Source organism: Polyodon spathula, chromosome 18 (assembly GCF_017654505.1).
Source record: "Polyodon spathula isolate WHYD16114869_AA chromosome 18, ASM1765450v1, whole genome shotgun sequence".
NCBI lineage: Eukaryota > Metazoa > Chordata > Actinopteri > Acipenseriformes > Polyodontidae > Polyodon > Polyodon spathula.
Genome location: NC_054551.1, coordinates 11363703 through 11389210, shown reverse-complemented (window position 1 = coordinate 11389210; position 25508 = coordinate 11363703). Strand labels below are relative to the sequence as shown.

At 42.2% G+C, this 25508-nt stretch overlaps 1 protein-coding gene across 3 annotated transcripts in view; it reads right to left on the bottom strand.

Annotated features, from left to right (window-relative positions):
* Positions 1-22484, bottom strand: part of LOC121294126 (intraflagellar transport protein 140 homolog) — a 63509-nt gene extending 41025 nt beyond the window's left edge. For 2 of the 3 annotated variants that reach the window (XM_041217705.1, XM_041217707.1), the window contains exons 1-14: positions 22365-22484; positions 15979-16149; positions 15361-15582; positions 14649-14770; positions 11362-11504; positions 10740-10915; positions 5456-5547; positions 4878-4984; positions 4365-4504; positions 3665-3868; positions 3293-3365; positions 2556-2647; positions 1410-1537; positions 63-180 (exon numbers count right to left, since the gene is read on the bottom strand). In XM_041217705.1, coding sequence (XP_041073639.1) covers positions 63-180; positions 1410-1537; positions 2556-2647; positions 3293-3365; positions 3665-3868; positions 4365-4504; positions 4878-4984; positions 5456-5547; positions 10740-10915; positions 11362-11504; positions 14649-14770; positions 15361-15582; positions 15979-16125 — 1764 coding nt within the window. In that variant the 5' untranslated portion in view covers positions 16126-16149; positions 22365-22484. Of the gene's footprint in view, positions 1-62; positions 181-1409; positions 1538-2555; positions 2648-3292; positions 3366-3664; positions 3869-4364; positions 4505-4877; positions 4985-5455; positions 5548-10739; positions 10916-11361; positions 11505-14648; positions 14771-15360; positions 15583-15978; positions 16150-22354 lie in introns of all 3 variants that reach the window. The other variant, XM_041217706.1, reaches the window with a different exon arrangement.
* Positions 22485-25508: the final 3024 nt, after the last annotated feature.

Sequence of the window (25508 nt, the reverse complement as noted above, 5' to 3'; positions counted from 1 at the left end):
GCACTTGACAGTGATGCTGGCCAACAAAAACCCCCCCCCCCCCCCCCCCCCCCCCCCCACCCCCGTGTGACGAGAACGCTAGCTTGGCTGCCGTTGGCACTGCACTTCACAGAGGTGATGGTACCCAGGTTGGGAATGAGCTCCGCTAGGCTCTTGGCATTGCAATGGGGTTTCGCTTCTCTGTGGAGACACAGTGTGGCTTACTCTGGATATACAGGATTATAAGGCAACCCTTAGAGATGTTTACTACCTTTAAAGTATAACAATGTGCAACGAGGCACTGTGAAAGTATGGTACAGCTTTAAAATGATAGACATCGTCACATGTTCTCACAGTCACTCCCATTATAAAATGAATCTAACTTATGGACATCATTCTCTAACCTAGCCTATTGTACCAGAAATGGCATTTTGATTTTTGCTGCAGCATTGTTTTTTGCGTCATCTGCCACATGACTACCCTCGCAAACCCTTGCAAATTTTCGTTTATGAAATTCCATATAGATCCACTACTCACAACCACTTAATCCTTGAGGGTTGCGGTGAGCATTTAGATAATATATGATTTTTTTTACTTGCTTAATAGGAGAGTATAATTAAAATGCACTTGATTCGGATTAAACTGAGTGCAGGATGAACATAAGGTTTTCATGCTAAAATATTCTTTCAAAATTTTTTACGAATGCTCGAATATTCTTTCATTTTGAATTAGCTGGAAAACAAAAGTATAATTCCTACCATATGTGGCAGGGTAGGAGCTGTGCACATGAAGAATGGGTTTGGTGTGTGTATATTGTAAATCTCTTGTGCATGTATTGCAAATAATGAATGAAGTGCCTGACGCTCCAGGAACACACCTACTTGCTGATTAGATTCCACACCTGGTAATCACACATAGCAGACAGCACTCCCAGGAGCGTCAGGTACTTCATTCATTATTTACAATACACGCACAAGAGATTTACAATATACACACACAAAACCCACTCTTCATGTGCAGGACTCCAGCCCTGCCACCTCATATTACAGTTAAAAAAATCTCTCAAGAGTAAAATAAACCTGGTACCCCATAAAAATGTTACTTCTGTACAGTAGAATGATATTTTTCATATTAATTATTTTTATTTCAACAAATATGAACATGGTCTGTTCTGCAATGGAGTACATTTGAAGCAGTGTTTGTTGAATATTTGTCGAGGCACTAATAAAATGAAAAAACAATCCCCCTGAACAAATGTGGTTTGTTTTGTTTAAATGTACATTTGCATTTCTTTGGTGGAATACAAATATTGCATCTCCAGTCACACTATGCATATCTCTACGGATCGGACAGGCAGTCTGGCTGCTGAAGTGCAATATGTATACGGCTGTGCAGAATGTGAAACGCAGTGGTCTACAGTGTATCTGTACCTGCGGGAGAGGTCAAACACCTTGATGTATGCAGCATCAGTCCCCACCACCAGGAAGGTATTGCAGACACTCAGGATCTGGGGGGTGCCCTCCACCTCTGGGAACACCAGCAGCTGCTTCACTGTGCCCTGGAGAGAGGGAGGAGGGTGGAACACAGTCAGAGGGGCTGGAACGTGCAACACATGCAGGAAAATAGAGTGAATGGGGTCGGTAGAGTGAACGAAGACAGGGGGCATTAGCAGAGAAACAAATCACGAGCATGGAACTACTGGAACCCAAACCAAGGACAGCCGGTATAATATACAGCAGTGCGCAAGACTTGTCATTTATATGCTTTATATACCTACCTGCATTAAAACCTCTGGGTATAAGAATTTAAATTTTCAGTGAGTAATCAGAGATAGAAACAAGAGGCACTTGTTTCTGAAAAGGTTAGACCACTTTGTGCTTTAATCAGGCATCTTACACAAACAACTTTTAAAAAATATCATGCATTTTACCATTTGTGGCTGTGTGTTCCTTTTCTTGTCCCATTTTAAATGAATTGCATGTGTGGCCTATTACAGTCATCTATTAAAAGACAATCACTAATTTGCCTATTTTGACAATTTTCCAAGATGTTCAGTTCCAGTGGTTTGATTTCATATGCACAACGAATCAAAACAACAAAAATAATGGGGTGTCCTAATACATATGTACACTACTGTACATCCCCACCAAAGAATGAAAACACAATATTGATGTAAACACCAAATTACACTGTCACTACTATGTGAAATTAATTAGTGTTATATATATGGTATATAATCTCATGACAAAGATGCATGCAAAGTTTAATAGAAATTCCAGAGAGCTGCAATCTAATCTAATATTATGTGAACTAGCATCTCAAAGAAAATACATGTTTGCCGTCACAGTATGACTAGTTAGACAGTGTGATGCCATAGGTTGAATTGCAGTTCCTCAGTGTGTTCTTTTAAAGTGTGACAGTTGTAGGAGCACCTCACTATATCCCCCATGCTGAAGACTTCATCTACAGCAGGGATGATAATGGTGTTTTGCAACATCCATTTCAGGAAAGAAACAAACTTTGTCCTTTTGCATGTGGTTTTAACCCCAACAGGATCAAGCTGGAGTGAGACTTACCTGCAAGGTGCGGACCTGCACCCTGTAGGGCTCCACAGTGTATATATTCTCTTCATGTACAGCAACAGCCTGTGACTCACAGGGGAACGAGCCTGTGTGCAGAGCAGAAACCACAGCTCACACAGAGAGGACAGGGAATTCAATTCAGTGCAGAGATTGTACCACTCCAAAAACAACACGTACATTTGTCTGAATGAGTTAATTATTTATCAAAGTAAAGATTTCTGCTATTAAACTTTTTCTACATTAAAAAAAATAATTATATCTCATTTCAAGTGGTCTTGTATACCAGATTATCTGCCCAAACCTGTATTTGAATTTTTGGCTGATGTGTAATAACTTTTGTCTTTTGTTAGTTTTGTTTGTGTTGTCTACTATTTTGTGGGGATTTAGATGATTAAAAGCCATGCAAGCTTCACCATTGCTTTTCATTATGTAATAATAGGCATTGAATCTAAGATATCCATTATATGTTTTTCTTAGAAAATGCCCTCTTGCTCACCCAGAAGTGGAAGACATGGCAGGATCTACTGTGCTAACCACATAAACAGAATACAAAGCAACACCTTCACCCAATGTATACTACAGTATATTGAACAGAAATGTGTTCATAAATCATTCAAAATTCAGGAGGGTAAACTATAATCTGTGTAATAAGAGTAATCTGTGTACAATAAAGATGGATTTGCCGACTTGGCTTGTACCCTGGACTTGGTTTGTGAGATGTCTGCGCTCACCTGTGTTGCGTAGTACTGCTCCAGATGGCTCAAAGACTGTGACCTGCTTCCCATTCCACACAGTGACTGTGTCCTACAAACAGGAGAGTGGCAGGCAATAGTAATGAGCCATAAACAGCCATTATTCATTGTAGTTATTATTACCATTATCACTCACAAAGGAACAAGTACAAATGTCTGGTACCTGAAATATCGCCAAAATATTTCCAACACATGCAGACATAATTCTGACTATTGCAATTACATGCAAAAGCTTGTGAATCTTATAAATTCTGAACAACTTTTTGATTGCTGTTATTATTGCAATAATACTAGGAATCATATCCCTCAATACTTATTCAAGTGTAGACAGAGCCGGTATCAGGGGGTTACCTTGGTGACACAGACTCCCTTGATGTGCATGTCAGTGCGCAGGCTGCGTTGGGTTCCTGTGCTGAAGTAGCTCAGGCACAGCTGGTTGGGGTTGAGCTGCACTGCTGCCACCTGTTGGCTGAAGTGGGAAGACATGACGTGTTCGCAGAGGATCACCACTGTACTGACGGTGATCACAGCCAGCAGGTTCATACTGGAGCCCCACTGAAGAGAGAGAGCTGGGATTGAGTCACATAGTACAGAACTTCATCTATGCTCAGCTTTATTCAATATGCAATACACCAGGTGAATATGAGAAGCTTTAGGAAATAAAGTGAATACAACTCAATACTGGAGCAACAGTGGAAGATATACATGTATGCTCTTTAACGCATTTAAGAATGCTATGCAACTTCTAAAGTTTCATTACTTTTTACTACACTGTGCTCTGCACACTGCTGCACTCTCCTTTTGTAATAGTTTTGAAGAGGTACTTTGCTATGGCCTTCATTGTACACAACTGAATCAAAAACATAAAACTATTGAAAACACAGAGTAACAGAATCATTTTGATGCTACTATATATCAGCACCCAACAACTGTACTTGCTTGTGCACGGTTGTGTTTAAATTAAAGTAACCCCTTATACCCAGGTTGTAGGTATAGTCTGGGAATCATGTCTGATTGTCTGAAACCACCGCAGCAGTCATGGTGGTTGTACCTGAAGCTGAATGATGTTCCCTTCCAACTCCGCAGGAGTCTGCAATTTCCACTGGCCCCTCCCTTCCGTCTTGCGATTGGACACAGCCACCTTCCGCCACATGGCGATTCGCCCCCGGCTAGTCCCTGCTGCTAGGATACCTGGGGAGACCAATTACAAAACAGTGTTACTCAATGTATACACTCATCATGTACCTCTGTAACACTAGTTGTTTACAGTTACTTTAAAGACGCAGTACACCACAATCATGATTAATTTTACATAGAGAATCATAAATGATAACTTTATGTTATGTATTTAGAGACAGAGCAATATTGGTTTAACTCATAGTAGAGATACTACTATCAAAGTGAATTACGTAGTGGACAGCTAAATATTGATATGTACATACTTATAAAGAGAGAAGGCTTGATCACTTAATTTATCAAAACTTTACCCTTCTTGACTGTGTGAAAAATGCAGGGGATAATAAAATACATCAGACAGATTGCAGTGAAACAGTATTGCACTCACCTTTAGCAGTGCAGTAGGAGATACAGTTTAAAGTCTCCCCTGCCTCAAAGCCCAGGTTTTCGTCCAGAGACAGCACATAGTTATCGTCTCTCTCCAGGTCCCAAAGTCTAAAACATACTTGGACATTCAGATCAGACAGCTTCTTTACCCAGATCAATCTGGGCATATCTGAGAAGTCAACTTTAACTACAGCTTACCTGCATGCCATAAAACAACTTTAAACTACTTTAAAGAGAACATAAAAAATAAGCATTTCAGAGTAACCTGAATTAACCAGTTGCCAATTGGATTGCACACTTGTGGCTATATCACTATGTTGATATCAATCAATTTTTAAGAACGATTATTTATCGCCTTGAGAAAAATAATATTGACTGACGCACTGGCAGATAATTATAATACAAGTTAAACAGTTTGTTATTTATGACGGGGTAATACAGCACCTTAATCTATTGCCTTGGATTTTAGTAAATAAAAAAATAAAAAAAACTTGTAACTATGAACTTATTTAAGTAAATCAGGTGATAATCACAATTTTTTTCAGATGGTTATTGATAACAGTGTTTCTGAACTCATACCTGACCACTTTCTCCCCCGTGGCAGTGATCAACAGCCCCTTCTCTGCCCAGGCGATGTCAGCACTCTGGCCACTCTTCCCACTCAGCTTCACCTGCAAACACACCAAACACAAATAATACTTTATTCCATCTTAATTCTTACAGTTCTTTTAAAAAGTTTCAACAAGTATAATTTCTTGTGTACCAGATAAAATACAAGTCATCAGTGCAAGCATTCGAATATTGGAACAAAAACTAATTAAAATGTATCTGGTGGCAAAAAAGTCCATGTGCAGTGACTCTTAAAAGTATTCACCCACCCCCCTTGGACTTTTCCAAATTTTATTGTCTTACAACATGGAATCAAAATGGATTTAATTAGGAGTTTTTGCTACTGATCAACACAAAAAAGTCCATAATGTCAAAGTGAAAAATAAAATCTATAAATTGTTCTAAATTAACTACAAATATAAAACAGAAAATAATTTATATCATAAGTATTCACCTCCTTTGCTATGACACACCTAAATAAGCTCTGGTGCCACCAATTGTCTTTAGAAGTCACACAATTAGTTGAATGGTGTCCAAGTGTGTGCAATTAAGGTGTTTCACATGATTTTTAGGTTAAATACACCTGTCTCTGGGAGGTCCCACAGTTGGTTAGCACATTTCCTAACAAAAACTACATCATGAAGACGAAGGAACATTCAAAGCAAATCCGGAATAAGGTTCTTCAAAAGCACCAATCAGGCATAGGATATAAGAACATTTCCAAGGCATTGAATATTCCCCAGAGCACAGTAAAGTCCATTATTAAGAAATGGAGAGAATATGGCACAACTGTGAAGCTGTCTAGAACAGGCCGTCCTCAAAAACTGAGTATCCGGGCAAGAAGGGCACTAACCAGGGAGGCCACCAAGAAGCCTATGGCAACTCTAAAGGAGTTACAGTCTTCCACGGTTGAGCTGGGAGACACTGCAGGACAATGACCCCAAACATGCAGCCAAAGCCACACTGGAGTGGCTTAAAAACAAAAAGGTCAATATCCTGGAGTGGCCCAGTCAAATCCCGGACCTCAATCCAATTGAGAATATGTAGAAAGAGTTGAAAATTGCTGTTCACCCAAGGTCCCCATCCAACTTGACGGAGCTTGAACAATTTTGCAAAGAAGAATGGGCAAAAAATTGAGGTGTCCAGATGTGCAAAGCTGGTAGAGACTTATCCAAATAGACTCATGGCTGTAATTGCTGCTTAAGGTTCCTCTACCAAATATTGACCCAAGGGGGTGAAAACTTATGCAATCAATTATTTTCTGTTTTGTATTTGTAATTTAGAACAATTTGTAGATTTTATTTTTCACTTTTACATTATGGACTTTTTTTGTGTTGATCAGTGGCAAAACTCCTAATGAAATCCATTCTGATTCCATGTTATAACACAATAAAATGTGGAAAAGTCCAAGGGGGGGTGAATACTTTTGAGAGCTAATGTACACACGCCTGTTGTTATCTCTACTGGTCCTGGCAGCCATCAATTCCTTTGTTTTGTACAAGGTAGGAGAGAATTCGTCTTGAAGCTAGCCACAGCACTTCAACAGAAACATTTCGATAACAAAACTACAAAGCTTCGTTTTAGATTAAAAACTATTTTTGTTTTTACAGTTCTCTATGTACATAAACCTGTTTACACACTAGTTTCTTTTGAAATGTTTATTTTATTATAGTTTTTAATTTAAGTAGTTATTACATGTGGGAAGTTAGAAAATAATCTTAATGTTAAATTGTTCATTTAGATACAACATTTTTGGCTGTGCAGGCGTTTGATATGATGTGCTTGAACTTTTGAGTTGTACCCGATAATTTGTATTTCATTTTAATATTGATGGTGTTTAAAATGTACCAGCGGTTGTAGGTATGTGCATAACCGAGGCATTTCTTGTGTTAAAGTAGTCCATAAATGTAGTGTGCGCAGTGTGTGTGTGTGTGTGTTTGGGGGGGGGGGGGGGGGGGGGGGGGGGGGGGGGGGGGGGGGGGTATGGGGGTGGTATCAAAAGTCAGAAAAACGGGATGTTGAAGACGGAGATAGCCAAAAAACGATTCCTGCTGCCGGACCGAGCTTAATGGGTTTTATACTAGTATTTTTTTCATTAGATACAGCGATGGACGAAATTTGGATGCCACTTGTGTTCGTCATCGGACGAGGACCAAAAAAACATCCTTAGCAATCTATCGTATTGCATGACGACGTAAGCAGAAGCTTAGCGTGACGTGGTTCAGTAAAGGAAACGTAAAACGTACGTCTGCAGTGTCATATGCTGTAAACTGCAGTTGTTGTGTAGTGTATTTACACCTCAGGATTAACTCTGACGTACATTGGTTCGGGAATAAACTTTATTGCAGACTCTTAGGGAAAAGACAATAATCTTTCAAAAGAGTAGTGTCGTTGATCAAATCGGTTTTTTAGCGATTTTTTTACAAACCCCAGTATAAACTGCTTTTGTCCATTTTTGTTTACCTTTTAATGATCCAGTGGTCTTCAGAACCCGAACAAATGGTCAACGCTTGTCACGATATCTTCTTCTTCATTAAGAGTGGTAATCGACCTCATTATCTGATGCTGAGAAACTAATTCATGCTTATATGTCTTCCTGACTTAACTATTGCAATGCTCTATTCGCTTGGCTTCCGGGTCACGCCATGAATCCCCGGCAGCTTATACAGCTGCTGGGCTTCTCAGCAGAACAAAAAAAAAAAAAAAAAGAGACCACATAACTCCTGTGCTGGTTTCACTGCACTGGCTCCCAGTGAAGTTTAGAGTTGATTTAAAAATTGTACTTTTGACTTATAAAGCACTTAAAGATTATACAAATGTGTCAAGTCAGATATATACCTTCTAGTGGTTTAAGATCAGCTGATGCAGGCCTTCTGCTTTTAGTCACTGTGCTCCCACATTGTGGAATGCACTGCCACCTCATATCAGAAGTGCTACATCACTTTCAGTCCAAATTGAAAACGTATTTTTTGTAGATTTTTTTTTAAAACTGAATTTTAAACAATGTCTTTCTTTAATATTTTTACAAATATGTTATATTTAGATTTTGTTCTGTTTTTATATTAGCTTTTTAAAACTGAATTCTAAACTTTGTTTTTCTTAAATTTCTATACAAAGGTATTGTATTTTGATTTTCTTCTGTTTTGTCCTGTACAGTGCTTCGATATACTTTTTGTATATACAGCTATATCAGTGGTTTTCAAACTTTTGTCCCCCTACCCCTTTGCAAAAAAATCTAGTCATAATATAACTATGAAAACAGAAAAAAAACAAATTACTAGACTTAAGTACTTTAATAGTACATAATATCATATATATATATAGATATATAATATATAGATATATATAATATATATACTCTATATTATATTATATATATATATATACTTACCTGCCATGCTTAACTACCAGTGTCTGATGGACGTGCCTGCTTTTTATCACAGATTTCAGTAAAGCTACACCCTGATTAGTAAACAATGCAGCCCACACACAAGGGTATGTTATTCTTCTATTTTAAACTGGGACGAACAATTTTAGTCGGGTGTGTTTATATACATACCAAAAAAAGGGTACTTGCTTATCTAGAAGGTGGGGAAATGTTTTAAGGGTCATTAAAAAAAATTTAAACAGCCCTCGATTTGCTGGCTCAGAAGGCACACAAGGAAGGGGCTAGAGTTCAGCCAATTACTGTTCATGGAAAACTGCTGTTAAACTAATTAACTAAAATAAAATTAAAACTAAAAATGCTGCGTAAAATTATTTCAAAATCCAGACCAATAAGTATGACAAAACGAGTCCAAAAACCGGTTATGTTTTTGAAAAACAAAACTAGGGGTCGAATTTAAAACAAAATGCAGAAGTATAGTGAGAAAACAGACAGGACATTTTGCATAAAAACAATTTAAAATGTACAAGTACAGGCATTTTTTATTTATTTATTTTTTTTAATCGGGTAGCATGCGGAACTTTGTAAATATTGAATAACATTGAATATGTGCGTTTTATTTATTTATTTATTTATTTATTTAACTCTATGTTATCGTTTATCACTTGAGCTGGACATATAAAATGCTGTGTGTGTCTTGTGCAGTATCGAATCCAGCCAGAATAAGTTTGATTTGAAGTGAATATTTCCAAAAGCTAAATTTGATGAAAGTGGAAAGGTGCAGTCAAAAATGACTTAGCAAAATGCTTACATGTTAGTGTTTAGTGCAGTCGTCTGTTCCTGTTAATCAGGTGCCAGACAGCTTGTTGATGGGCACTCGCTATATGATATGAACACACTCAATAGGTCTGGAGTAGGGAATCTAATTCATGACACTTCCCAATCCCAGGCGTTAGAGACTGACTATTTATTTACTCATTTATTTTTTTAATCCTGCGATTCCATTTTTTGTAATAATAATAATAATAATAATGTGATTTTGCTTTTATTAGCCTTATAATCAGCGGTGTACATGCACAGGCTAATGCAATCACTCGACAAAGAAGTTATCAGCAAATTAGTCATAGTGAAAAAACACAAAGCATTGCAAGTAAAGATAACACAGTCGTGTTTCTCCAGCTCCAGCACAGTGATTTCCCTGTCTAAGTAGGGCGGCGCAGCTGCCTGCTCAACTCATTAATACTGTTATTTAAAAACATAAAATTAGATAAAACACTGCACTGATTAAACTACAAACACTGGACATTTAAACTCCAGAAACTAAACGTACCTAGTAAATACTACACATTTTTAAAAGCAGCAGCCTACAGACTGCAGAACCACCGCCCTGCTATTTAAATATGTAATTTGCCCATGTGTGCTCAACGCTTGCTCACTGTCAGCAGCCGGTTGAGTGTTTATAGTTAACCTCGCCCAACAGAAAGGAAACGTACAGCAATACGGCTGTGGTTTTATTTGAAGGAGGTTCAACATTGTTAATTCGAATGCTAAGTCGCAAAGTACTACAATGTGGTATAAAAATAAATAAAATCAGTTGTCTGCCATTACAGGATCTTTCTAGCATACCCCCTGAGGAGCGCTCAAGTACCCCCAGTGGTACACGTACCCCAGTTTGAAAACCACGGATCTATACAAATAAAGTATTAATTGATTATATTAAACCTATATTCACTTACAAGCTTAAAGATCTCTAGCAGAACAATAACAATGTATGGGTTTTCAGTCTTTTACAACATGATTTCAGAACTTCTCAAATCAATATTAAGTAGCTGAAGGGTGAATGAGTGATAGGGATTGAGGAGTTCCCACCTTGACGAGTTCTTGTGTGGCCCCTCCTGGCCCCACACTGTACTGAGACAGCAGCAGGGTCTCCGTGATCACCACCAGCACCTCCCGCCCCTGCAGGTACAAGAGCTTCTGAACAGGACTGCCAGCAAGCAGCACCTGGGAGCTCTTCCCCTTCTCATCCACATAGTGCACACTGCCTGGAGAGGGGAAGGGAGAAGAGACACAGATAGTGACTGAGGAGCAGGGTTCACATACAAATACCTTACAGTACACAAAACCACAAATCAGACCTACTATAATGGCTGCAGAGCACTGGAGCTGGCAGAAGCAAGTACTGCATTTTGAAATATCAGATTAAGAACACTATGGGACAATTTTTATGGTCTTTTCACCAAAATGAAATTTGCACCATTTCTGTAGGTACAAACAACTCAGAAGTTAACTTAAAGTGTAGTTATATACCCTTAACAATTTGTTTTCCATTCACAAAAATGTTTAGACACAGATTTCCCTATAAAATACATATTTTTGCTATATTTCTTCTGTAATGTAGTTATATTTAAAAAATGAAATATGGGTTTTAGCATAGGGGTGTCACTATGTTAGACTACAGAGAGCGATGTGGGCCCCTCCCCTGCCCTACCATCTGCAGTGCTGATGAAGAAAGTCATGCCCTCCTGGGGTCCCAGCTTAAGCGGCCCTCCTTTCCCAGCCTTCCTCCAGTTGAACATGTCCAGAGCGTTCTCATCCCCACTCACCGCAGCTCGAGCCAGCTGCACCAGGTCACTGCACAGAGAGAGACACAGAAACACTTGGGTCTGTTTCAATCTGCTAAACAAGCAGCTTTTATGACGTGAATACTGAAATAGGAATTCTGTTTTTGTAACATGGCCTCCATTTTATCCATTTTCAAAATGTTTTGAAACATTTAAAGGAAGAAAAAAAAAAAACACATTCCATGTAGCCCACTGACATTTGTTCTAATCTGATAAAAATATAATCGGAAATATTTTACCTTAAGAACAATATTGTTGGTCTAGCATAGAGCAGAAACTTTACTTTCCTAACAGTGGATTGGAACCATTCCGGTCATGTTATTCTGTTCTGCCGAGGCATTTCTCAGAACAGTATAACAGCAACAGTTTTTTATGACCTTGCAATATACTTACAGTGGTTTGCATTAGTATTCAGCCCCCTGCAAAATTTTCACATTTTGTTGGCACCTGAGTGTACTCTACGATGCTTTCAAATTAGACTTTACATGTAGAATCTACACACTACTCCACATTGATAAAGTTAAAAAATGCATATAGAATATAAATAAGTAAGATTTACAGAGAAAAACAGTAAGTGCTAAGTAAGTAAGTAACATAAGTACTCAACCCCTTTGTTACTGCAGCCCTAAATCAGCTCAGGTGCAAATGATTTGTTTGAAAGGTCACAAAATTAGTGAAATGATTTCAGCCTCTGTGTACTCAAAGTGGTTTAACTTGTAGGTAATTTCCCTAAGGTATATAAAGACTTTCAAGCTGCAACTCACATAGTGATCCAACAAAGCAACCATGAAGACCAAGAAGCTTTCAAAACAAGTCAGGGTGGTAGAGAGGCACAGAGTAGAAGGGTACAAGAAAATTTCAAAGGCGCTGATTATCCCTCTCAGCACAGTGAAGTCCATCATTAAGAAGTGGAAGATGCATCATACCACCCAGACACTACCCAGATCAGGTCGCCCTCCCAAACTGAGCAGCTGGGCAAGCAGGAAACTGGTTAGGAATGTCACTCTGAAGCCAACAATGACCTTGAGAAATCTGCAAAGTTCTGTGTATGAGGTGGGAGTCAGTGTTCACACATCAACAATAAGCTGGTCCCTACACAAAGCTGGCCTGTATGGACGGATGGCAAGAAAGAAGCCATTACTCAAAACGCCTCAACTTAAAGCACGTATGGAGTTTGCGAAAAAGCATGTAGATAATACTGCAGACATGTGGAAAAAGGTTTTGTGGTAAGACGAGACAAAAATTTAACTTTTCGGTCTAAATTCCAATCGTTACGTCTGATGCAAGCCCAACACGGCACATCACCCAGTCAACACCATTGCAACTGTCAAGCATGGTGGTGGCAGCATCATGTTATGGGGATGCTTCTCTTCAGCAAGGACTGGGAAGCTTGTCAAGATAAAGGGGAGAATGGATGGTGCAAAGTACAGGCAAATCCTTGAGGAAAACCTGTTTGAGGCAGCTAAGTCTTATACTGGGGAGGAAATTCACATTTTATCAGGACAAAGACCCAAAGCACAAAGCCAAAGCCACACTGGAGTGGTTGAAATAGAGAATTAATGTTCTTGAGTGGCCCAGTCAAAGTTCTCACTTGAATCCAATCAAAAAAATTTATAACGAGACTTGAAGATTGCAGTCCATCGACGATCCCCAACAAACTTATCAGAACTGGAGCAAGTTTCCTGTGAAGAATGGGCAAAAACTTCACCATCCCACAATGCAAAGCTAGTAGAGATCTATCCAAAAAGACTCATAGCAGTAATTGCTGCAAATGGTGCTTCTACCAAGTACTGACTTAACGGGCTGAGTACTTATGCAGGCAGTAAATTTCATTTTGTACATTTTCTTTGCAAGTTTTGCTGACATTTAACCTCCTCCTCATATAAAAGTGTTCAGTTTAACCACTACAGCTTTGACTATAAATAATGTTTGTTTGAAAAACTGTGCATAAATGATATGTAATTCAACAAAATGTGACATTACTGGTAGGGGGTGAATACTTCTGCAAACCACTGTATATAAATATCTAAAATAACATTTGCAGATTTGGAAATACACATGAACCTGTTTTATATCACCTCACCTAATATCATGCCCCACTTATCATCATGATTTTTCAGAAATAACTCGTCATGCACCATAGGTTCTTTGAAAAATTACCTCTGTTAATATCATCTCACAAACCCGCTTATTGTCACGTTAAATGCATGTTAAAAGCATTATTTATTTATTATTTATTTATTTATTTTTTAAGTGTCCCCAATTTGGTTATGCCCAATCGTTGTGTTTTACTGAACTGTAGAATCTAAGGACAGATCGTACCAATTTTAATATTATATTATAGTTTATTGTGAAGGCTGGTATTGCTTTGAGGTGAATACCCTGGAAATGCTGTATCAATTGTAACCTAACACCCACATGGTCAATTTGCACAGGAGTTTAAAATTTTACAGAAGATCCCGATGCCCTGTAAAAAAATTATAGAACTTCTGAGAAAATTCTGGTATAAAAAGAAATGGACGTTTTGCACATATTAAATTTCACCGATGTCGATACAAATTCCGAAAACACCCGTTTATGTGGTGATTTCTAGTCCCATGCCAATCGGGCTTCAGACTGCACTTAGTTACTGGTACACCTGGTACACCATTTATTCTCCTGTAATGCTAGTATTAGCCGAGGCCATAATTTCTATATTAATCTTCAGCTTCGACGTCTCATCACACGTCAGTTCATACAGTATGTGCACATGCATTCTCCAATCAAAGGAGTCGGTCACAACTGATGTGTTTGACTGCTTTTTTTTTTTTTTAATTGAAGTGTGCTTAGGTGGCAGCAAAATAAACAACTCAGGTCAGAGCTTACATTGGTTGGGACGGGGGTTTACATAAAAGCTGACATTTTTTCCTCTCCCACGTTGTTGAATAATGAATTTCAGGGTGGGGGGGATGGGGGTTCACCCCTCCTAGATACACCACTGCCACCACCCTAAATGATGGTTCATACAATGTTGCGACCGTTGGTGATTTCTAGTGACTCCAGTCATGCAACTGTTTGCCGATCCAAGGATGAATGGATCCCCCCCCCCGCCAATACGGTGAGACCATCATCAATCTTCCAAGATTCCCTGTTTCCATCTGACTCTGGTACTCACTCTCCAGGCTGTGCAGGTCTAAACACACAGTGTGTCAAGTGCATTCCGTAGTCATGTCTTAGAAGTGGAGCTCCCTGCAGCCGGCCTCGAGGATCAACTTTCCACACTGCCAGGACTCCCAGCTGCATGAATATAAAAAAATGACAAAAAGGAACAACATGTAGGATTTGACACTGACACCCTAAACCATACATCTTGTAGCTAAAAAATGCATTCAGCCAGTAACATGCTTTCTCCCAGAAGACACTGCTGAGATGACATGACCTAGGAGCCTAAGTGTAACAGATTTCTTGAGAGCAAGGAATTGAAACTAAGAGCTTTCTTTAACCTAACCAGATATTTTACCTTGAAAATACATGTTTGCTGTAACATGCATTTTTTTATATATATGCAAATTTGAGACTTATGTAGCTAAGGAAGTACAGAACAGCTAAGATTGATGACATTATGTTGTTAGTTATAATCACTTTAATTGGTTTATACAACAATTGTGTAACTGTCACTGAGGGCATTTTCTAATGTCTCTAGTCATGCGACAGTCTGACTGTCCCACTCCTCTCAACTCAATCAGTTGCACAACTGTCTCCTGGTGGTTGCAAGACGGAACCAGCATTTAGACACAGCCATGTGTAGAAAGAAAATGGTAACACAGTGAACTAGAAGTATTGTGCATGTGCATGACTAAAGCAGGTTCTCTCTGCGCCACACTTGCCCTGTCCCCGGTGAGAAGACAACTGCTGTTGCTACTCCACTCCAGCAGGGAGATGTCAGCACTGTGGATGGCTGGCAGGGACGTCTGCTCTCCATCCGCCTGGTTCAGCAGCAGCACCTCACCGGTCTCCCAGCCCACCGCCAGGACCTGCTTGCTGGGATGCCAGCGGAGCACTTTGGGCTGGAATGGACGCTCCACATGGGAATTCCCAACATGTTCACCCTGCAACAGAGTGGAAATGATGAGGTCACAATCATTAATCTCAGCCATAGGCTATGTACAGTATTATTTACCTTGTGGATTCAATCGTTACTTAACCTATTAATATTGTAAGTTGTTTGATGTATTACAGTTTTAAACACATCCATGTTAAGGTACCATCTGGTGCCATTATCAAAACAAACAAATACAGAAGATTCGTGTGTTATGAATATGGCCTTTTTCTTATCCACTCAGAATATACCTCAAGGAAAATATGATAAAAAAATTATTCCTTCCCTATCGCCTTCAGTGCTGCACATACGTACTAATCCAGATTTGTAGCTGTTAGGACACCAGCTCCACAGTAAACCAGTCTGCTTAGAGCCCTGTTTTTTTTGGTATAATACTAAAACCCACCTGCTGGAGGTAGAGATCAACGCTGCCACCTGTGGATGGACTGATGGAAGCTACCGCTAGCACAGGTTGAGAAGAGTGCCAGGTAATCTGACTGGGAGAGCCAGCGTAATCAGGAGACTCAATACGGTGATCGAAATACACCGCCATAATCACAGTGGGGCCGGTGCACGTCTGTTAAATAAACAAACGTTATGCATCTTTTTACATCTAGACCAGCACCAAAAACAACAGTGATGACATTTTCTGTCATGTGAATGATTTACTACAGCAAAATATATTTGAAATAAAATTTGACTAAATGTTGTATTTTCTAAAAACATCCTCCTTGTTGTCAAAGGGTCAAAGAATTCTGAAATATCATCTTGATTTTCAAAGAATATTTGAACATGAAAAATAAAAAAAATCCATGTTCACTTTTGTACTTCAAATGATGCATTGTCTGCACTACTATTTGTTTTTGTAAAATATATTTTTAAATTATTCTAACATTCAATTTAATTGTATTTATTTATTTTACTAAATATCAGTATGTCATCATGTACACGTTCTTATTAATTGTACTTTATAATGAATGCTTGATGGTATGTTTATCATCGATGCTGCATATTGCAAATGGAAAACGTTTGTTTACCTACCATAAACCTGGTTTCCTGAAAGAAAAGATGGCCACCAAAACATTGTTATGGGATACACCCCTGCCTATTGATAGGTGTCACTTAGCTCTTCCTATCAAAGCTGCCGATAGGCCCTCTACCCTCGGTCCCACCTACCAAGGATACTTAACCGTCACGCAGGGGAGACTCAACGAAACCGTGATGCAACCTCGTGGTTGGTGGCCAACTTCTCTTTCAGGGAACCAGGTTTACAGTAGATAAACTAACATTCCATTTCAATTCGAAGATGGCCACCAAAACATCGTTATGGCAAACGTGTACCAGAGCCATCGTGAGGGAGAGAAGAACGGCAGCATATGAGGGAGGCTTAGTCCTGCCTGACCTAGGTCAGTGATGCGAGCGTGCAACCTCGAGGACCCACATTCAGGCGATAGAACCTAGAAAGCCCAGCTAGCCGCATCACAAATCTCAGCCATGGAGGCACCTCGAAAGAGGGCCCATGATGTAGCCACACCTCTTGTGGAATGTGCGGCTACCCGCCGAGGTGGGGGTAAGCCAGCACCATCACACGTAGTCGCGACTGTGTCCGCAATCCAATGCGACAGTCGCTGCTTCGAAAGGAGGTGTCCCAGGGTCTGTGTTCCATGGCAGACAAAGAGCTGGTCAGATTGCAGTGACACTCTGCTACCATAATCCCAATTACGCATGCAGGAGCTATGCACAGACAGCGCCTGAAGCTCACTAACCCGCTTTGAGGAGGTGATAAGAGGAAGGCTGTCTTCATGGACAGGTGCTTCAACTCAATGCACTATATAGGCTCAAATGGGGCATGTGTGGAGCCTCCAGTACAATCTTAAGGCTCCATTCGGGGAGAGTAGCCCTCCTAGGAGGGTTAAATCGCCGAGCGCCTCGGAGAAACTGAGCAGCCGAAAATGCACACCCGGGGACACTGAGTCAACGGGGGCATGGCAAGCAAAAACAGCTGCTAGGTAAACCTTCAGTGGGGAAGGTGGTCTACCAGCCTCAAGCAGATCTTGCAGAAACTGCAAGATGACAGGCATGGGACAGGAGATTGGATCATGAATGTTAGTACGGCAGCAATCTTGAAAATATTTCCACTTAAAGGCGTATAGCGACCTAGTGGAATGTGCCCTAGCATTCTGCAGTGTACCCACGACCGCGTCTGACAGCCCTAAGGCTGACTAGCTGTCCCTTCCAGGGGCCAGACCCACAACTGGAGCCTGCCAAGCTCCGGATGCCAAAGTGTGTCTCTCACCTGGCTGAGGAAATCTCGGTGAAATGGGCTCTCCCAGGGCGGGCCGTTCAGTAGCTGACATGGATGAAAACCAGATTCTCCTGGGCCACCTGGGGGCCACTAGGAGAACTGTCGCCTTCTCTGACCAGGCCTTTGAAAAAGGCCGGGAGTAATGGCAGAGGTGGGAATGCGTAAAGGAGAGCTCTGGGCCATACGTGGGCTAGGGTGTCAACGCCGAGAGGACCGCCGCAGGGGTGGAGGGAGTTCCACAGGGGGCAGTGTGTCGTCTGCGCCTTCCCGAACCGTTCCCAAATGCCACTCTGACGGATGCGGGCCCTCCCTCGAGAGGAGGTCCGCTGCTCGATTCTCCACCCCCGGCACATGCGTCGCCCGACGGGACAGTAGGTTCCATTCAGCCCAAATCGGAAGCCTGAAGGCTGGGCGATGCAACCCCAGGGACCGAAGGCCAACCTGGTGGTTGACATATGTCACCACTGATGTATTGTCCATGCGGATCAGCAGATGTCTGTTCCGCACCATGGGTAGGAAGAGCTGGAGGGCAAGGAACACAACCTGTAGCTGCATCATATTGATATGCAGGGACGTCCAACGGCCCGACCAGGGCCCGCTGACTCCTCTGCCTTCGCAGACCGCACCCCAACCTGAGTTGGAGGCGTCCGTCGTCACCACCTTGCGGTTGTAGACCACTCTCATTCAGACTCTTTGGAGCAGGTGAGAAGGAAGATTGCGTCTACGCACTTTGAAAATGTACAGGGAGCTAGGGAGAGGCCGAACGGCAGCAAGGAAAACTTGCACATGCTGCCTTGAAAGGCAAAGCGGAGATATTTCCTGTGCTGTGGACGAATGGGAACGTGAAAATACACGTCCCGCAAGTCCACCGTGGTAAACCAGTCGCCCAGCCGGACAGACTGGAGTATGTGACAATGAGTTAGCATGCGGAACCCTTTCTGTTTCAGAAATCAGTTGAGAAACCGCAGGTCCAGGCTGGGGAGAAAGCCACCGTCTCTCTTCAGTACCTGAAAGTATCTCGAATACAACCCCTCTCCGAGAGAAGTGGGATCTACGAGACAAATGGCGTGCCTGTCCAACAAGGCTGCCACTTCGGTCTGGAGCACCGAGGCCTGAAGCAGATCCATCGTGTACATAGTCGTGACGCGGTGAAAAGGAGGGTGTCCAAAGCGAAACCGAAGCGTATAACCGTATTGTACGGTTGCAAGCACCCACACATCGGAGGTGCAAGCGCACCAGTGGTGCAGCTGTTGTGCTGTGAATTGGGTCTGAGGCTGCCAATTTCAGGGGCTCTGCTGGGGCAGCTGGGGTTGAGGCAGGGCTAGTGGTGGCAGTTGTCTAGGGCGGAAACCCTGGAACCACCTTCTAGGTTGTTGCTGCGTGGGCTGGCTACGACCACGTCCACCACGGTGAGGGAGGGTCCTGCCCCTCGTCTGAGATGAGGCCTGTAGGCAATGCCTAAGGTCTCCCGGCAGGGCTGTGGGAACTAGCACCGTTCGGGTGACTGTTCGCGTCAGGGTAGAGTGGTGGCGGCTTGACCTTCCTCCACTGCTGGGCCAAATGTATGGCCTGGTGATATGGGCGCTCCAATAGCGCAGCCTTATCAGGAACAGGCCCCTGCAGGCCAGAGATCTAGAGCAACATATGCGATAATAATCACATCTTCATGGCCACCGGCTCTGGGAGCCGAGCATCATGTAAAATCCTATCCAAGTATGCAATCAGCATACTGGATGTGTTTGCTAAGCAGGTGCTCTGGGCTCCCGCCACATAAGCCCACCGGACATGTGTCTCTGTGATCCTGCACTGCAGGTTCGGGCACAGAGTCCCTGGGCATACCTCCTACCGGTGGAGCCTTAACTAAGGCTTCAATTGTGGAGTCTACAGGGGGAAACCCAGCCAGACCCAGCTTCTCTGCCCCCTCCAGCGAGGCCAGTGAAGAGCTATGTCTCAAATGCGCCGGCGCTGTGGCTGGGTGGTTCCAAGAGAAGCGCACCTCCTCCATAAAATCAAGGAAAGCTGGGAAGGGTTGAGCTCGGGGAGCCACGTCATGTAGTCGAAAGACAGAACGGTGTGGCTCTGCCTGCGCTATCCAGGGGACCTTGGAACTAGGGGCCGTTTCAGCCAGGATTTCAGGCTCCACCTCGACCTCTATATCTGGAGGAAAATCGGACATCGTCCGAACAAAGCGTCCAAAGCGTCCAGTCGATCCGCTTGCCCTGCTCTCCCACGGAGGGGTCAGGGGGCAGTACAGAGACTGCAACCAGCACAGGGTGGGAGGGAGGCCCACGGCCGGAGCCTGTGGGGTCTGTCTCTCCAAAAGCTCCATGATCAGACCAATCTGAACTTTCATATCCATAATGTCCCGCACCTGCCGGGACATTCACCCGTCTAGCCAGAGGCGACGGGGAGCGGCTGCGGGTGGACACAGACGCCTATGCACAGGGGATCTTCCCGAAGGGGCTCTGTGACGGCGTCAGGAGGCGCGGCAGGGAAGGGCCCACTGCAGGGGATGAGGAACGCCCCCTTGCGACTCTCCAGACAATTAGCGAGCACGTGGGCTGAAAAGTCTTGCAGATGTTGCAAGAGCCTTTCAGGGCTGAGGATGCATGCTCGGGGCCTAAGCACCGAGTGCACATGTTGTGCCTGTCCTCCTGTGGGATACTGGTCCCACAGGCCTCACAGGCATGGAAGCCAGCCCTGCCCGTCATAGCATGGAGTATACTGAGCACCGTGTGCACCAAGTGCACTGAGCACCGAGTGTCGTGTAGCACCGGGTCAAAGGCGCACCGAGTACTGCATGCACCGAGTACCGTGCATCAATAGATACTGTGCACACCGCGTGCACAAGCACCATGCGCACTGGGCACCGCGTGCAGTACCAGTATAATGTGCACCGCGTACTGCGTGCACAGATGCACCGAGTACCGTGCAGCGCCAGGCACCGTGCGCACCGAGTACCGTGCGCACCGAGTACCGTGCAGCACCGGTGCGCTAGCCTGTACAGCGAGTCAATGAGCACCGTGCACACCGTGGTACCGGAGTAGCACTCGCAGTCTTACGCACCGCGGTATTAAAAAACAACGGAGCAGCTATGCACGGTGCCTACCCTGTCCGCGTGGTCACACACCAGAGCAGCACATAGCGTACGACAGGGGGGTAGAGCCGAAGCCGCAGCAGGAGACTGACTTTCAAACACAGTAATACAAAACAGTTTTTAAAATACAAAAACAGTTAAAATATTACAGGACAGATGGGGGAGAGCACACTGTCTACTGATTGTGAGACCTACATCAACCCAGCAACAAGGGATGCCTTTGTGAGGAGTATACGGCTGGCCCGGCTGAAGCAGCCGAGCTGCAGCTAGTCCTCTACTACAATCAAAAACAAGGCTCAACCTGCTGCCCGCAAGCGGCTGGTGGGCTAACTGGACAACGGTGACAAGGCAAGCCCAGCCCTGTGGAGTAACAGTGCTCTCTGAAGCAAGAAAAGGGTGAAAAACACACACAATTCTTAACAATAATACTTACCATACTAAGACAGACAGACAGAAATAAACAGCCTGACACGCAGACCGAGCAGGTGCTGACAGTTAGAAACAGAACAAAAAGGCTACAAATTTAAAACTACTGATTCCGGGAAAAGCGGCGAAGGCCAGCTTTCAGTACGAAGTGCAGGGGAACTAGCAGTAGCTTATGCAGCGCTTTTTAGAAGAAAAAGAAAAAGAGTCTCCCCTGCCTGACAGTTAAGTATCCTTGGTAGGCGGGACCGAGGGGGTCATCGAGGGGAGAGGGCCTATGAGCAGCTTTGACACAAAGAGCTCAGTGACACCTACCAATAGACAGGGCTGTGTGTATCCCATAACGATGTTTTGGTGGTCATCTTCGAATTGAAAGGGAACTGTATTTTAAAATGATAAACCTGTCGTAGTAGTGGTACAGTAGTACATTACTGACGTTTTTTACATACATAAAGGAGGGGTATATTCTGCAATGCACAGTTTAAAACCAGAACATAAAGAAACAACTGAAAAAAAATTACCAACTTAGCAACTCTAAACAAATTTATAAACACACTTGAGGCAACACACTTTTTTAACGCCAGTAGCATTATTAAATAAATAAATAAATAAATAAACCAGTGCTAGCTTATCCAAATTCAAACCGTGCATTAAATCTCTACATACAATATAGTTGTGGTTTAAAGAAAGAAAGAAAAAAAAAACACACCAGTCTCACCGTTTAATATGCAAAATGTTAAGTTAATGCAATTTTACAACTTGACTGAGCTCGAAATTGTTGTCTCTGTATGTTTCTCAAAAAAGACGATTTGTCCCATATGCAGTCAACAACGGCGTAGTGCACTGCTAATCACTCTAACCCGGGGCCCAGCGGCCTTCTCTACGGTGCAACCCGGGATATCTTTCTACATAGGACATATTTCAATAAAAGCTTTTCCTAAATAATTTTGAATTTACCTGTGTTTACCTGTTTTTCCTATAGTTCGAACTGTATCTGTGATAGTGCCAGGGGTAAGTAGCTTGGCCTGGTATCTCTTTCTCTCTGTATCAGTCGAGAGAAGCAGCGTCTCTTCTTGTTACCCCGACAACAAAGGTGCCCTCACTGCGGTCGGGCGGGGGAGGTGTTACGAAAAATCACGAATCAGAGCCGAGCAAAGAGCCATTCCGAGTCTGAATCAAAGATAAAGGAACGTACAAACAGTTGTTCATCGTTGTTTATACAAGTTATTTTTGATTATTTAGATAATCTCAAATTGCATGTCAGGATATCTTTAAATATTTATAGATATCTGTAAATCATTTCCACATATCTTTAAATTAATTTTAGATATTAGTAAACAAACAATTTTGAAGATCTCCTAATTTCATTTTGAGATACATTAAAGATATGCTGTATGTTTTCAATGGCCTTCTTGTCCATCTAGAGATATTTCTAAATGAACAAGAAGTTATTTCGTGATATCTTAAAATGAACTTGAGATATAAATAGATAGTAGGTCATTTAGAGATTATCTGAAAATGTATTTTAGATATCTTAGAATGATTTAGAGATATCTTCAAATATTTAGATATCTGGAAATGATGTGTTACTGATATATTTAGATATATCAGTAACACTTTAAAATAAGTGTCAGTTCATGATAATTTCATGTGCATTTAGGGAAATGTTATCAAGTCATAAAAAGTATGTTATGAACTCATGCTTGTGACTTCTGAATTCAATAGGAATTTCACTTAGAATCAGTAGGAAGGCATGTGTTCGTTACATTGGAATTACAGACAGTTAAAGTGTTACCAATATATCTATAAATTGGAGATATCTCAAAATAATAATTTGGCTTGTCACAGTGACCACAATAACTGCTTTGAATTCTCCAAACCTTTATCACTTCTAGCTTCACATAGCTCTTCAGTATTGCATTTGCATACGATCTGATGAACCTAGCTTGTCTTTATTCCATCTCCAAACATATTTTTGCCAACATTTTTGTAGTTGTTTGACTACTATTCCTATAGCGCAAGTGGCAGTGTGCTTTGAAACTCATTCTGTGCGCGTGATCAAATTTAGTTTCGCTTTATACCTTGAGTAGCTTCCTTAGTTGAAAAAAGTTAAGCTATGATGTGAAAACATTGGAATGTATGTATCCAATTCCTTAATGGTGTAATCTACTGCCACAATGAGCTGTATTTAAAATCCCTGACAACACTGAAATACTTATTTCATGTCAAACATGACCACTAAAAACATTAGGTTATTACCATAACCCTGGTTCCCTGAAAGAGTTAATGGGAGTAATGTTAATGGGAGTAAAAGTTAATGGGAAAGAGCCTCTCTGACCGTCAATCACTAAGCAAATATAAAAAAAGCTGCCCTATTAGGGCCCTGCTGTGAGGGGGAAGTCCCTCCCACCTCCTGTTGAAGAGGGACAAACTCACAGTAGCACATCGCCATTCTCTTTTCAGCTGGGGACACGACCTCAAAGGGTAATGGTTGTCATTCTCTTTCAAGGAACCAGGGTTATGTTAATAAAGTTCCCTTTCAACTGAATGACAACCATTACCAAATGTGAAAGCTGTACCAAAGCTGTCGTGGCTCCAGATTACCGACAGTACAGCCCCACGTTGATAGCCTCTGAACCCACATGACACCTAAGGGCATGCTGCCTGCAACACCCTAGAGCCCAGAGAGGGTCTCTCTCAGTTTGCAACATCAAGGCGGTAAAATCGCACAAATGTCTGACTACCTGTCCATGTAACAGCATTGCATAACTCATCTAAGGAGGTGCCATGAAGGAAAGCCCATGAAGTTGCCTGGCCCATAGCAGACAAACAGCTGGTTGGACTGTCTCCAGGATGCCGTTCTATCCAGATAACAGCAGAGCCCGAACTGGGCATAGCGTGTGCTGTCTACTGTCCTCCTCTGACTCGTGCAGGGGAGGTCTGAAAGTTTTCAAAACCATTGGTTAGTTAATATGGAATGAGGATACCACCTTTGGCAAAAAGGATGGATTTGTTCTTAATGTTACCCAGCTATTAAAAATGCCACTGTGACAGGCTGGTGAGTGGATAGAGGCCCAGAGACAGTCTGAAGTTCAAAAAAATAACTATTTTATTATAAATAAACACAAAAATGAAAGTGCGCAAGGGCAAAATAAAAAATCTTCAAACACAAATAGAAAGACAACAAAACAAAACTTACAAAAAAAAAAATAAGGTTTCCAGGCTGGGCAATGCCTTCACTGGAATCACACTTTCAAAACTACAAACAACAAAACACCAACCTGCTTCCTCAACTCCCTCCTCCCAAATGAGAAGCAGAGGCCTCCTTTTATGTCAGCTGGCTGGGCGTTGATTGATCATTAATTAAACTAATCATCTAATCAACCCCAGCCACCTGAACACAATGAACCCAGGCAGGTAGGGGAATTTAACCCCATCCCTGCCAATTTCTAAAGGGCTGAGCTGTGCTCTGCCACAGCTGCCTTCAATGAAACAGGGCTCAGTTCTGCTGTCGCCATGGGCTCGAATGAGGGACTGTGAGGCGTGTGAGTAAAAATGGATTTCCAGACAGCGATTTACGTGTAAAATAAATAAAAATTGTATTTAATATTACACGGAAAAGAAAAAAACAATAAAGAAGGATGTGAGGGAGGGAGTCCTGGAGTAATCAAAAATAAAGGAACGGAAGCCTCTTAATCCTCTTCGTGATCTGCTCAATCCAAAAATGAAACAAAAAGGAATAAAAATAGAAAAGAGCAAAGTTAGTAAGGCCTCCGTCCGTAATTAAAAGTAAATAACACAGTCCACCCCGCACGTACTTCCCTCCAGCCTTTTTTTCCCCGCCTCTATTCCTCAGGACCAACCCCGAACACAGTAACACGTTCCCTTTAGTATGCAAACCCCGCCCCGGTAGTCAGTGGATCATCAATCCCAGACTGACAGGTATCCTTAACTTCACTTGACTCCAGTGGCTGGAATTTACATACTCATACTTCCGCCCCTCACCAAGGTGCCGCCCCTCAAAAAGATGACTTTTGTCATGGTCACAAGACCTTGGTAAGGGAAGTCCCGAGTTGGTTTGATGCCTTCTACTGTTGGGAGGCTGAATTGC